General features: G+C 41.4%; 1 protein-coding gene across 1 annotated transcript in view; it reads left to right on the top strand.

Moving 5' to 3' along the window:
- Positions 1-249: 249 nt before the first annotated feature.
- Positions 250-15,261, top strand: part of LOC115145341 (tyrosine-protein kinase JAK1-like) — a 63,870-nt gene continuing 48,858 nt past the window's right edge. The window contains exon 1 of the mRNA XM_029686834.2: positions 250-330. Within this exon, the coding sequence (XP_029542694.1) occupies positions 311-330 (20 nt within the window). The 5' untranslated portion in view covers positions 250-310. The remainder of the gene's footprint in view (positions 331-15,261) is intronic.

Genomic DNA, 15,261 nt, shown 5'->3' with positions numbered 1-15,261 from the left:
ACCAAGGCATCAAGGAATGTACTTGTTGCGAACCATACGGCGGCGTCAGTGTCCAAAAGCAGTCAAATGCTGCGCATGCACAACCTATTGGTGTCTTCAGTCAATGGAACCTGCCTAATCCATCACACGAAAAAAACTAGATTGGAAGATTATCAATTTACTCAGTTAGTTGTGCGGCGAGACCCGGAAACATTGTTTTATTATTTTGTCACATGGCTGAGAGATTTCAATAACAACAGAAAATGGCGACAATCACGTTGTTCGATGTGGGTCTTGCTGCGTCATTAAAACTATTCACGTAAACACGGGAATGAAACGCGCAAAATGCAAGTAAGTAAGACTTAATATCCGTCAGACATTGAACTACAAGTAAATATGAATAAGAATTGTTCATGTTAATTTCGATGCTTGGATGACATAGTATTTGTTTTTACCTAGAGAGGGGTGTGTGCAGGCTGGGCGTTAGCGTTTGTCAGCACAATAGTAAAACTCAATCAACACCAATAGCGTTGCTCTTTTACATGGTCTTGTTATTGAATATCAGAGTTATTATGGCAATGTATATATGTTTAAAAATTAAAAATGATAAGACGGGCTATTTACAAAGTTTTTTTTTTTTAAATAGCCTTACTCTTGTTGTATTTATAGAAAACAGCAACAAAGCTTTCCCGACAACGTGGAGTTGAATTATCTGGAACCATTGAAATGTGATGATTGCTTTCAATATTGTTCTTTCGCGTTTTAAACGTGTATTTAATGTATAGGCTACCTGGTCTGCGCTTCACGATTATTGAAGGGTCCGAGATACGCTATTATGATAATATACTAAGTACAGTCTATTGGGAGTTGTATATGCTAATTGCATTTTTACAGTTACGCAACCAATGTTATGTTTTTCTCGATTGAACTGTTGTCTCAACCTTGCGCAGCAGGTTATTTTTCAAGTAAGTGTTCGCAAGTGCTCCTGCAATTCTGTGATACCAAAACAGAACCAGCAAATCGAGTTGTTTACATGAAGCGGAGGGAGAAGGAGATAGGGAGGAGCCTCCTCCGGCGGGCTACGCGACTGGACTGCTGGAGAGCCTTCGCGCACTGTGGGCGGAACCCCAAGAACCAGAACAAGTCCGACGTCAGCTATGTGGTGTCCATAAATTATGCAGTTCAAACACTACCGAGTAAACAGTGGTGACTTCGACCAATTAACAAGGTTTTATTCCTTTAGGCTACTTGTATCTGTTGTATAGGAAATTCAAAGGGGTTTATGAAAAAGCTGATATGCTTCAGTAGTTACACATGTATTGGTAGGTATTACATTCATGTAAGGTGAGAAAGAAACATCTTACTAATGGTAGTAAAATACCTTTCTAGAATTCTGTAATGCCTGTGTGGAATTCATAGCACATACACAATTCAAGATTATATCCTGTGAATAATTACAAAGCTTTGCAGATTTTGGTAACCTATTAGAGAAACCTCTTTACGTTACTTCTGCATGCAATTGTGTTCTCGTTCTTGTAATGTGATATCATGAAATACAGACGTGATATTTGGATTTTACGTATTGTCAAACATAGTCCTTTTGTTACTCCGATGACCTGTGCATGAAGTAAATGCACTTTCTGCAATGTCCAAAGGCACCCCCACCTGCCCGACCCTATACAGTGTCATGTCATTCTAAGTCCCTCTTTTGGCACGATTCCATCTGCAAAAGAATAGTGTGACTGACAAGATATTATTGTTGCTCTGGGCTCCAAGTCGTTTGTGTGTGTGTGCGTGCGTGCGTGTGTCATCATGTGTGAGTCTGGCATCATGAAGACGGATGGCATCATGAAGACGGATTGGCATCTGACCCCTTGGATCACCATGGCTGATGTTGTACTGTGCTGGAACTCAGACCGACGGGGCTGCTGTCTCTTGGCTTCCTAACATGACATCCAGGCTGCCCTGGTTCAGTTATCACTGTGCTGATGCTGTCCATCTTAAAGGTACAGTACTGTGATAACTGAAGGATGGCTGCCACCTTGACACACCCGACCCACTTTGTGATGATGGATGGAGATGGTACTGCGGTATCGAAGGAAAAGTTTTTCATTGATATCACTGGTGCTCCCAACTTTTAAAAAGTTAGGAGAACAACATAAAATTTAGGAGCACCAGAAAATATGATTTTTCAACTTGATTGAGATATAGCCTATATTGGACCTACATGAATTCTAGCTCCCGAAGCACATGCTGTGCTCTATAAACTAATATGTAACCCTGTAAAGACAGTTGTTTATTGTAAAAAGCTGTACATGGTTATACAAGTAGCTGTTATTGAAGTTACAACGTTATTTGTAGAATAATAGGTTTCTACATTGTGTAAAAACACTATTTTCAAACCAGCATACTGCTGTACAATATCACACTGCACCCTGCCAATAAAGACTATGGTGAGTCAATTTGTTTGGTCAATTCTCAAATTTAAATAGAAAAGAAAGTTGGTTCTGGGAGTATTCTAAGCATGCATAAACATGATTAGTGCTTTCCCCCCACAATTCTGGCCTTCAAATTGGCATAAATAGAAACAGCTCTTCTCTAATTCTCTAGACTACTAGATATTAAAGGTTCATAATACAAACGTTCTCCATTTGATTTAAAAAAAAAAATTCTATATCATTCTTATTCGTGCTTATATTTGAATGTACTATTTTATTTGTTCCAAGTTAGCTCACAGATTTGAGGGTTTGTTAAGATGAGAGAGGAGATATTGTGCGTATCCCCGTTCTCCCTACTACAAGCCTTGCTCAACTTGTTTTACCGTCACAAACCACCGCCTCTAAAGACCGGGCTAAACCAAAATAGTTTTTGGCCGCGGGGGTGTTCTAATCATAACATGAGGATTCTTGACCCACCTGTCCCCCGGGCAAGTTACGCGCTTGACCATGACGCTACAGAATCTAAGCTCGTCTTTTTCTCTGGTGCACTTGGAAACAGCATTACAGCGAAGGATTTTTTACAAGGCAACATTTTTTTTAAATCAAGGTTGCACAGCGAAATATTTACGATCATATGCAACCAAAATGGTCTCACATTATAATGTTGTGTCTTGATTTTCAATTGTAATACTTTATAATGATTCACAAAGCCCAATGAGTGTAGCCTATGCTTTTCAAAATTGATTTGAATAGAATTGTTATTTTATGTAGAAAGAATGATGTATTACGTAATAAGTTGAAAGGCGGCAAATTTATGTTTTTGTAGCATTTGAATCATTCTTGTTTTGAAGAAAATGCTAATTAATTGGAAAGAAACTGATATGTATACATGCTATCTATGGTGGAAAAGTATAAAATTGTCAAACTTGAGTAAAAGTAAAGATACATTAATAGAAAATGACTTAAGTAAATCTGAAAGTTACCCATTAACATACAACTTGACTAAAAGCCTAAAAGTATTTGGTTTTAAATATACTCAAGTATCAAAAGTAAAAGTTTAAATAATTTCTAATTCCTTATATTAAGCAAACAAGACAACACATTTTTATTTAACCGATAGCCAGGGGCACACTCCAACACTCAGACATCATTAACAAACGAACCATTTGTGTGTAGTGAGTCCGTCAGATCAGAGGCAGTAGGGATGTTTTCTTGAGAAGTGTCTGAATTGGATCGTATTCCTATCCTGCTAAGCACTAAACATGTAAGGTGCTTTGGGTGTCAGGGAAAATAAATGGAGTAAAAAGTACATGATTTTCTTTAGGAATACTGCTTATGTAGTACTTTAAAGTATATTTTGTTAATTACTTTACACCACTACATAATAGATACAAACATAGTTGTAAAAGTTATTAATATATTTTTAGTATGATTGAAGAATATAAATAACCTAAGAGTAGAGGTATTAACATAAGACTCCGGTTTGACACGTCTTTAGAATGTTAGACATACAGGAAGTCAATGCGGAAATCCCCCCCAGACAGATAACCAAAAGATCACGCCACATCTTTTTCTCTCCCCCTCTCTCTGCCCCCACATTCCCCTTCTCTCATTCTCCCCTCCTTTTCAATGTCGCTGTCCCCTCCTTCACGGTTTGGTTTAACTGGACCGATCGAAGTTGTAAATGGTTTTGAGGGTGGGAACGGTTTTTGAACCCTAATCGCACAATTTGACTGTGGAGGATATGTCAATCAGTGGAACATCAATTCGGGTAATTAATAAAAACGCTGACAGATAAATGTAAAGAAATAACTGTAAATAAAAGTCAATATCAGCTTTCTCTTCTCTTATAGCCGAGAAAGTAGTGGTGAGTTGATGGTGACCTATGGTTTTTGCTTTTCATTTACTACACTGTAAGGACATTCCCTTGCCTTTCTTTCAGTTTACTGGAGACCCTAAGGATATCTGTGAGTCTGGATGTTCCAGATGAAAGCTATGAAATCATTGTTATTCAACCCCACAAAGTCTCATAATGAGTAGCCTTCTTAATAAGCACTTAAGTGATAGACACTTTCGTAACTATGTTTGATATGAATTGTACTATCAATCATACTGTATATGTTGTCAAAATCATCTAAATAGATGCTCACATTTTCACATACCTAGTGGCCTACATACCAGCATACAGTATTTTAAAAGTTAGGTTTTAACTAGTAAGCTTGTAATACATATAGGCCTATGATTTCCGGTAAACTTACCTCAGTTTTAACACATCAGATATGGGAGACTGGAAGTACCTCCACTACTGGCAAACGGAACCTTCCGTCCCTGTCCCATGTTAAAGGACCTGGCTCTCTATTTCCTCCCACCTCACTAGGAGGATGGTCAATTTCCATTTGACTGTAGCCTCCTTTTTGGCTACAAGACGATACTGTAAATAAGAAATGTTGTTGATCATATGTGGAAATATTGACAATCAGAAAGATGATCAGATGGGAAAGAGATGGAGGCGCAGAATTACCATTTACATTTGACATTTTCAACAGCAAAAGCCTTTTCTAATCTTTTGAACAGATAAAGCTATGGGTCATGAATTAAACATGTAGGTTATTGATGAACATGGTCAGATACAAACAGGATTGTGACTCTGTGTTCCTTGCAAAGGATAATCAATGTTTCATGTAACACACAACTGGATGGAATTTTGACGATATTACCGTAACAGTCAGGAATTGATTTTGTTAAACATGTGTTGTAAATTCAATATGGAATTGCTTTTAGAGTCAGAGTGTGTTTGCATTGAGTGCCTGGTAAAGATGCAAGATACACTATATATACAAAGTATGTGGATACCACTTCAAATTAATTTGGTTATTTCAGTCACACCCGTTGCTGACAGGTGTATAAAATCGAGCACACCACCATGCAATCTCCATAGACAAACATTGGCAGTAGAATAGCCATCCTGAAGAGCTCAGAGACTTTCATTGTGGCACCATCATAGGATGCCACCTTTCCAACAAGGCAGTTTGTCAACTTTATGTCCCGCTAGATGTGCCCCGGTCAACTGTAAGTGCTGTTATTGTGAAGTGGAAACCACTTGGTACAACAATGGCTCAGCTGCGAAGTGGCACACAAGCTTACAGAATGGGACCTCCGACTGCTGAAGCGTCTCTCCTCGGTTGCATCACTCACTACTACTGAGTTCCAAACTGCCTCTGGAAGCAACGTCAGCACAATCATTTTTCGTTGGGAGCTTCATGAAATTGGTTTCCATGGCAGAGCAGCCTCACACAAGGATAAGATCACCATGTGCAATGGACTCTGGAGCAGGGGAAACACATTCTCTGGAGTGATGAATCACGCTTCACCATCTGGCTGTCCGATGGATGCATCTGGGTTTGGCGGATGCCAGGAGAACTCTACCTGCCCGAATGCATTTTGTGTAGGCTTTTATGACATTTATAATTATTTTCTCAAACCCCTTTGTGTGTATTGTAGCCCTTTCATGCAGTCAAGTCACGAGTGGCCTCATGGGGAAAATGTTATGAATGTTTTTAATAATTTCCTAATTACCTCCCATAAAATATAAGGAATGGTTTCATCCCCAATGGCAATACTCGCACGCACGCACGCACGCACACACACACACTTACACTCGCACATACTCGCACATGCACACACACTTGTCCTTCTGTCCTCATGGGGACCTGAAATGTATTTACATTCAAAATCCTATTTTCCCTAAAACCTAAACTTTACCTTAACCCCTAACCCTAATTCTAACCCTAAAAGTAAGTATATAAGTAGCCTTGGTTTGTGCGAGCCGGAACAGCTCATAGGGCAGCGGACTATCTCCTGTTTCTGTAGTGTGAGGCAGCTTGATGTACAAGTACACCCACTGGACATGGCGCTAGGCTATCGCAGGGCCTTACCCCAATCTATCTCCTTAATGCTGAGTGCCAAGCAGAGATGCATCAGGTCCCATTTTTAAAGTTTTTTTGTATGATTTGGACAGGGATCAAACTCACCACCTCAGGGCGGACACGCTAACCAGAAAGCCCTAATCCAACCCCTAAATGTAAAATAACCTTTTTCCTCGTGGGGATGTGGGAAATGTCCCCACTAGGGACAGTTTTCTTTGTTTTATTATCCTTGTGGGGATTTTGAGGGATTTCCGGTCCCCACGAGGATAGAATATAACAAGACCACACACGCACACACACAGCTTCTGCTACATTACAATGGATGTGATGCCATTCGGTTAACTGTAATGCTGATCCATTCTAGGGTTAACAACATAAAATAGTGTCAGTGGGCTACACAGTATCACTTGACTGAAGGAGCAGTGCACCAATCAGAATGCGTGAAGCTGAGCTTGCAGTTGCATTATTTTCGGGAAGAGGGACGTTACTTGACAGGAAGGGTTAGAAAGATTATGAATTTGCTCTCGACCAGAAGGGAAATAAACTCGTCGGACAAAACATTTTTCGTTTGGAATATTCCCATACCTACGGATTTTGTCAAGATTAAGTCAGTCTTTATAGTTTCACAACGGATAATTATATTCTGGATCTATGAACAAAACGACAGGGAAGTAACGTTAGACTTGGATAGCTCGCTAGGTGAGTAACGTTAACATATCAAATATGTGATTATTGATATATATATATGAGTAAAATGCCACATATCCAGGCTAGCTATCCGATATCCTATTAACTTTAGCTTGAATATTATTATTCCTGGACCTTAGTGAGAAAAAAAAACGTTACGCAGCAGATACAAGCATCAAATTTGGTACAAACAAGGTGATGTGAAAACATCCTAGAAGGGGTGCCTGAAAACATCCTAGAAGTGGTGCCCATGTCAAATTTAACCAGGAAGCGAGTTATCGCGAAAATCCAAAATGGCTGCCATAACAGCTGGTATTTGACTATAAAAATTGTTATGTAGCAGATAAAGGCATGACATTTTGTACAAACATCCCTCAGAAGATATGCTTATTTCAAAATTATCCAGAAAGCAGAATTCAAAATGGCTGCCAATGGTAACGACATTTCAGCTTATAAACATTTCAATAACAATAACTTTTTAGTTGACCTGACCAAATTCACATATACATGTTACTTATAGATCTTTATAGATCTTTCATTATTTTTGAAAGCAAATCTAAGAGCAGTAGATCTGTTCTTTGTGTGCTATTTCTATGCTTTCGGTTTTGTACACCAGCTGAAAATACAATATTGTGGTTATAGAAAAGATATTTCACAGGGGTTTAGATGGTACAAGGATTGTTTACACCAGCTTCTCTCAAACTCAGTCCTCGGGACCCCAAGCGGTGCACATTTAGTTTTTTTGCCCTAACACTACACAGCGGATTCAAATGATCAAAGCTTGATGATTAGTTGATTATTTGAATCAACTGTGTAGTGCTAGGGTAAAAACCAAAACATGCACCCAGCAGGGTACCGAGTGTAGAGTTTTGGAAACCCTGATCAAAACTTTCTTGTTTTGTCAAAAACTGAAATTAGGCGAACTATTATTTAAAAAAAATAGCAATTTCTGCATAGTGAACCTTTAAAAGACTTAGGGCTAGGGATGTTAACCGTTAGTCGGTTAGCCACCGGAAAAATAATAATTTGACCGTTCATGCTTATCAGTTTGTAGGTTCATTTTCATAAATTTGTGGAATTAATTTGGTGTCTGAATTTGACAAATCTCGTCAGTCATAAAGCAGGAACAGTGTCTTGGTCGACCGGAATTATTATTTTACAGAAAATAGTCATGTAAAGTGAGTTTATGGAGTTAGTTGAGTTAAGAAAGCTACTTTCTAATGGCTGTCTCTAGTCAGAGTGAGCCTCAAGCAAGCCAGAGCGGAGACTCGTTGCTATGCAACTCACAGACACAGTCTGTGTGGAGCAGTGGGAAAGGGAAGAGCAGCACAAATCAGCTAACAACAACATCTAAGCTAGTAACCAAAAAGGTTTCACAGCATTTCTCTCCTGTTCTACTGGTTTTCGTATCAACTTTCTTTCGTTGTCCAGAAGCCAAAGGCACAATCCTAGTCATATTAACAACCATCCTAGTTGTTGCATATCTACGTTTTCCCTCTTTCTAAATTTCTAATTGAGATGTTAATCTATCATATGAAACGGCTCGCATCAGGTGTGTCTTTTAGAACAGGGTTTTTCCACAAATTGCAATTTAGCAAATGTAAAATTAGGAAACTCTCTTTTTGACGTTTTTAAAGCTACTTTTTAAGTAAATACCTGCAGTCAACTTGTGTAATATGTTAGGAGATAAAGAAGATCACATTATTGATTTCACCTGTCACATAATTGTTCATTATTAAGCTTACCGGTAGTACCCAGTCATATGGTGTTTGTTTACAAGCACACAAAGATGAGAGACCCGAGCCTTTTGAGAACGGACAAGTTGTGCATTTGGTTTGTTCATTTCGTAGTTAGTTAGCTATGTAGCTGTGATTAGCTTCTTCCAAAATCAAGCATTCGCTTGGTAACAGCAGAGTTCCCTCCTGGATCAAGAGCCTAGCTGGCTAATATTTGTTTTGGGTATGCAGCAAACTGTGAGTAGTATTTTTGAGTTACTTATTTACTTGTATAGTTTAGGTCAGACACTATAAAATTAGCTTGTTAGAATTTAGTTAGCATTCTCTAAGAGATTTTACATGTACTTATTAGCATTGCTAACCTTCGGACTACAGAGTATCAGTGAGGTTTGAAAACAGTGCCCATGGTGTTCAGTGCCGGTATTACAGAATATCTGGGTATGGCACAAGGTCATTATGACAATCTGGATACCTCCCAAGCCTGAGGAGTACCGCTGTCTAAATCAAATCAAATTGTATTTGTCACGAATACAACAGTGACATGCTTACTTACAAGCCCTTAATCAACAATGCAGTTTTCAGAAAAAATACCGTAAAAAAATAAGAAAGAAAAGTAACAAATAATTAAAGAGCAGCAGTAAAATAACAATAGTGAGACTAAAAACAGGGGGTACCGGTACAGAGTCAATGTGTGGGGGCACCGGTTAGTTGAGGTAATATGTATATGTAGGTAGTTATTAAATTGACATTTTTCATTTTAAAAGGCTAATTGATCATTAGAAAAACCTTGTTGTACGAGATCTTCAGTGTCTTGGCAATTTCTCGCATGGAATTGCCTTAATTTCTCAAAACAGGAATAGACTGACGAGTTTCAGAAGAAAGTCCTTTGTTTCTGGCCATTTTGAGCCTGTAATCAAACCCACAAATGCTAATGCTCCAGATACTCAACTAGTCTAAAGAAGGCCAGTTTTATTGCTTCTTTAATCAGGACAACAGTTTTCAGCTGTGCTAACATAATTGCAGAAGGTTTTTCTAATGATCAATTAGCCTTTTAAAATGATAAACTTGGATTGTGTCACGATTGTCTAATGAAATAACGGACCAAGGCACAGCGTACGTAGAGTTCCACATGTTTAATCAAAAGAAACTCACAAAAACAACAAAGAAGAATAAACAATAAGTGAAGCTCAAACAGGCAACTACACAGAAACAAGATTCCACAAATTCTCAGTGGGAAAAGGCTGCCTAAATATGATCCCCAATCAGAGACAACGATAGACAGCTGCCTCTGATTGGGAACCATTCCAGGCCAACATAGAAATAGAAAAACTAGAGTACCCACCCTAGTCACACCCCGACCTAACCAAATTAGAGAATAAAAGGCTCACTAAGGTCAGGGCGTGACAGTACCCCTCCCCAAAGGTGCAAACTCCGGCCGCAAGACCTGACTCCGGGTGGGCATCTAGCCTCGGCGGTGGCTCCGGTGTGGGAATCGTCGCCGGAAGCTCCGGACTGAGGATCGTTGCCGTCCCTGCTCCGCTCGTGGATCCGTCAGCGTCGGTGGCGACTCTGGTGCGGGAATCGTCCCTGGAAGCTCCGGACTGAGGATCGTTGCCGGAGGAACCGGACCGTGGATCGTCGATGGAGGCTCCGTACTGTGGATCGTCGCCGGAAGCTCCGGACAGTGGATCGTCGCCGGAGGAACCGGACCGTTGAGTCGTTGCCGGGGACTCCAGACCGTGGATCACCGCCGGAGGCTCCGGACCGTGGAACGTCGCCGGAAGCTCCGGACTGAGGATCGTTGCCGGAGGAACCGGACCGTGGATTGTCGATGGAGGCTCCGGACTGTGGATCGTCGCCTGAAGCTCCGGACAGTGGATCGTCGCCGGAAGCTCCGGACAGTGGATCGTCGCCGGACGAACCGGACCGTTGAGTCGTTGCCGGGGACTCCAGACCGTGGATCGACGCCGGAGACTCCAGACCGTGGATCATAATTGGAGGATCCGGACTGGGAACCCTCGCTGGAGGCTCTGGACTGGGAAACCTCGCAGGAGGCTCTGGACTAGGAACCCTCGCTGGAGGCTCTGGACTAGGAACCTTCGCAGGAGGCTCTGGACTGGGAACCCTTGCTGGAGGCTCTGGACTAGAACCCCCCTCAGGAGGCTCTGGACTAGAAACCCCCACAGGAGACTCTGGACTAGGAACCCTCGCTGGAGGGTCTGGACTGGGAACCTTCGAAGGAGGCTCTGGACTGGGGAGACGCCCTGGAGGCCTGATGCGTGGGGCCGGCACAGGTGGCACCGGACTGGTGACACGCACTTCAGGATGAGTGCGGGGAGCAGGCACAGGACGTACCTGACTGGGAAGGCGCACTTAAGGGAGAGTGCGAGGAGGTGGCACAGGGCGTACTGGGCTGTGGAGGCGCACTGGAGACCTGGTGCGTAGAGCAGGCACAGATGGTGCCGGAACGATGACACACACCGCAAGGTGAGTGCGGGGAGCTAGCACAGGACGTACTGGGCTTTGGAGGTGATCTTCATCCCCATGTGCAGTTGCAAACCGTTGTCTGGCTTTTTTATGGTGGTTTTGGAGCAGTGGCTTCTTCCTTACCGAGCTGCCTTTCAGGTTATGTCGATATAGGACTCGTTTTACTGTGGATATAGATACTTTTGTACCTGTTTCCTCCAGGTTCTTCACAAGGTCCTCTGTGTGTGTTCTGGGATTGATTTGCACTTTGCGCACCAAAGTACGTTCATCTCTAGGAGACAGAACACGTCTCCTTCCTGAGCGGTATGACTGCTGCGTGCTCCCATGGTGATGAACGTGGTTCGGGCGTTTGGAAATTACTTCCAAGGATGAACCAGACTTGTGGAGGTCTACAATTTTTATTCTTATGTCTTGACTGATTTATGTATGTAAACTTCAGACTTTAACTGTATGTACATATACTGTGCCTTCGGAAAGTATTAATTCTTACAGCATTTCCTCCCCCTTGTACACACAACACCCCATAATGTCGAAGTCAAAACATGTTTTTAGAAATATTTGCATATTTATTGACTTTGAAATAAAGATATCTAATTCACTTAAGTATTCACACCCCTGAGTCAATACTTTGGAAGACCACCTTTGGGGTCGATTACAGCTATGACTCATCTTGGGTATGTCTGTATAAGCTTTGCACATCTGTATTTGGGGATTTTCTCCCATTCTTCCTTGCAGATTTTCTCATGCTCTGTTAAGTTAGTTGGGGAGCGGCGGTGACCAGCAATCTTCAAGTCTTTCCATAGATTTTCAATGGGATTCAAGTGTGGGTCACTCAATGACTTTCATATTCTTGTTCTGAATAATACCAGCGTTGGTTTGGCTGTATGCTTGGGGTCATTGTCCTGTTGGAACGTAAATCTTTGCCCCCAGTCTTAGGTCGTTTGCATTCGAAGCAGGTTCTCATCAAGGATTTGCCTCCATTCATTGGTCCCTGCTGCTGAAAAGCATCCCCACAGCATGATGCTGCTACCACTATGCTTCACAGTAGGCATGGTGTTAGACAGGTCATGACATGTCTTTCTACAGACATAGCACTTTGCATTCAGGCCAAAGTTAAATGTATGTGTCATCAGACCACAATCTTTTGCCTTATGCCCTGTCTTTCACATGCCTTTTTTGCAAACTCCAGGCGTGCTGCCATGTGCTTTTTTCTCAGGATTGGCTTCCGTTTGGTCACTCTCCCATAAAGCCCAGATTGGTGAAGTGCTGTAGAGACTGTTGTCCTTCTGGTAGGTTCTCCCATTTCAGCCAATAAACTCTATAGTTCAGAGTGGTCATTGGGAAAGGGAGATTCAAATGTGTCTTTCGCATTTACCCCAACCCCTCTGAATCAGAGAGGTGCGAGGGGCTGCCTTAATCGAACATCCACGTCTTCGGCCGTGGGTTAACCACCTTGCTCAGGGGCAGAACGACAGATTTGTACCTTGTCAGCTCAAGAATTCGATCCAGCAACCTTTCAGTTACTGGCCCAACGCTCTAATCACTTGGCTACCAGCCGCCCATTGAGTTCTTGGTCACCTCTCGGACCAAGGTCCTTCTTGTCCGATTGCTCAATTTGGTCGGACTGCCAGCTCTAAGCTCTTGAAAACGTTCAATACTCTAGTAATATTTTTATACCCTTCACCAGATACAGTATATGTCTCATCACAATTCTATCTTGGAGATCTTTGAACAGTTCCTTGGACTTCATGGTATAGTTTCTGCTCTGAAATGCACTGTCAACTGTGGGACCTTATATACACAGATTCTTTCTAAATCATGTCCAAATAATTGAATTAGCCACAGGTGGACTCCAATCAAGGATGATCAAAGAAAATTGGATGCACCTGAGCTCCATTTGGAGTGTCATGACAATGGGGTTTGAATACTTATGTAAATGAGATATTTCTGTATTTTACTTGCAATAAATTTGCAGACATTTCTAAGAACATGTTTTCACTTTGTCATTACGGGGTATTGTGTGTAGATGGGGTAGAATTTTTTTTCAGTCTGTAACACAGCAAATTGTGGAATACATTGAGGGGTATGAATACTTTATGAAGACACTGTACGTACTGTCACTGTGGGGATGACGTCGTACTTGCGCTTGACCTTTCCCACATTTTGTTGTGTTGTAGCCTGAGATTTTGTCACTGGCCAACACACAATACCCGATATTGTCAAAGTGGAATTGTGTTTTTAGAAATGTTTACAAATTAATTCAACATTAAAAGCTGAAATGTCTTGAGTCAAAATGTTTTCAACCCCTTTGTTATGGCAAGCCTAAATAAATTCAAGAGTAAAGCTCGGCTTAACAAGTCACATAATACATTGCATGGACTCGCTCTGTGTGCACTAAGTGTTTAACATGATTTTTAATTAACTACTTCATCTCTGTACCCCACACATACAATTATCTGTAAGGTCCCTCAGTCGAGCAGTGAATTTCAAACACATATTCAACCACAACTATCAGAAGCATGCCAAGAAGCAGTATAGCTTGGCAGGGTTGTGTTTTGGAGGACGCATAGCTCACGACTTTCGCCTCACCCGAGTCCGAGTTGCAGCGATGGGACAAGACTGTAACTACCAATTGGATATCAGGAAGTTGGGGAGAAAAAGGGGTAAAAAATGTTTTTCAAATAAAGAGGGACACCTCATAAGTAAGCATTTCACAGTAAAGTCTACACCTGTTGCATTCAGCACATAACATGTATTTTTATTTGATGTGGTAAACTCCTCAATGTTATCGGGTGAATCCGAGAACATATTCCAGTCTGTGCTAGCGAAACAGTCCGTTAGCTTAGCACCCGCTTCGTTTGTCCACTTCCGTCAAAGATTTTTTATAACTAAACCAAGATAGACCACAGCCTGTCGTTTCCAATGTGAACAAATTAGTTATAGTGGGCAGAACAAGCAAGGAGGAGGGAAGAGACCAGCACGAGCTAGCGAGATCCTATTTGCCCGTTCCAGCCTGCATTTGCATATGTCCGTTAGGGAACACCTACTCTGTGAAATGCGAGTGTGTAATAGCTAAATTTGCCTTTGCACTCCTTAACAACGCAATTTAAAAAAAACAATGGCAAAGGGTAAAGTCCACACAACTTAATACACTCTGTTCGATTCTTGTTTGGGGAACCAAAATATTGTATTGAGATCAAATGTTTCATCGATGAGATGTGCAGTTTCGGACAAAATCCATCTCCTTACGGCCACTGAGTTTCCTCTCACTACCATATATGGGTAGTGAGTGGCATGCGCTTGGCGTTTCTTCACATTTATACATATGAAATATCAGTCTCAATGTTCTATCTGTGCTTTCATATTGAGCATGTCACTGGTACATCCTGTTTTTGAGCTTTTGCTCGTAAGCAGAAATCAGGAGGATAGAGTTATGGCCAGATTTGCCAAATGGAGTGTGAGGGAGAGCCTTGTATGTGTGGAGTAAAGTGATCTAGAATTGTGTTGCCTCGAGCTACACAGATGACATGCTGGTAAAAATGAGGTAAAACGGATTTCACTTTCCCTGCGTTAAAATCACCGGCCACGAAAAACCGTCCACTCCAGACTGATCCCTGTGAAGAGCAAATTCAGCAACAGTGGAAGTTGATCAAATGCTTCTTTATTGATGCCCTCCCAAGAGTTTCTGCATTTCCTCTTCACTTCAGTTTGCTCCTCCATTCATGCACCTTGGTTGGAGAGTGAAGTAGCAGGCCAGGGAACTCACCATACCATATTATCACGATACTTAGGTACCAATGCGATATGTATTGCAATTTTTCACAATTCTATATGTATTGCGAGTCGATATTTGATCTTTCAAACCTATTGCTTACTATGTCTGCTGCAGAGAGACGAGGAACAAAAAGTGCTGAAAACAACATGTTGGCTCACTATTGATTGTGTGACAATGTTTGAGTCACTCAGATAGCATAAGAACACAACATAAGCCATGGCAAATCTTCTCTC

This window comes from Oncorhynchus nerka, linkage group LG17, assembly GCF_034236695.1.
Source record: "Oncorhynchus nerka isolate Pitt River linkage group LG17, Oner_Uvic_2.0, whole genome shotgun sequence".
Taxonomy (NCBI): domain Eukaryota; kingdom Metazoa; phylum Chordata; class Actinopteri; order Salmoniformes; family Salmonidae; genus Oncorhynchus; species Oncorhynchus nerka.
This window is presented reverse-complemented; position numbering and strand designations above follow the sequence as displayed.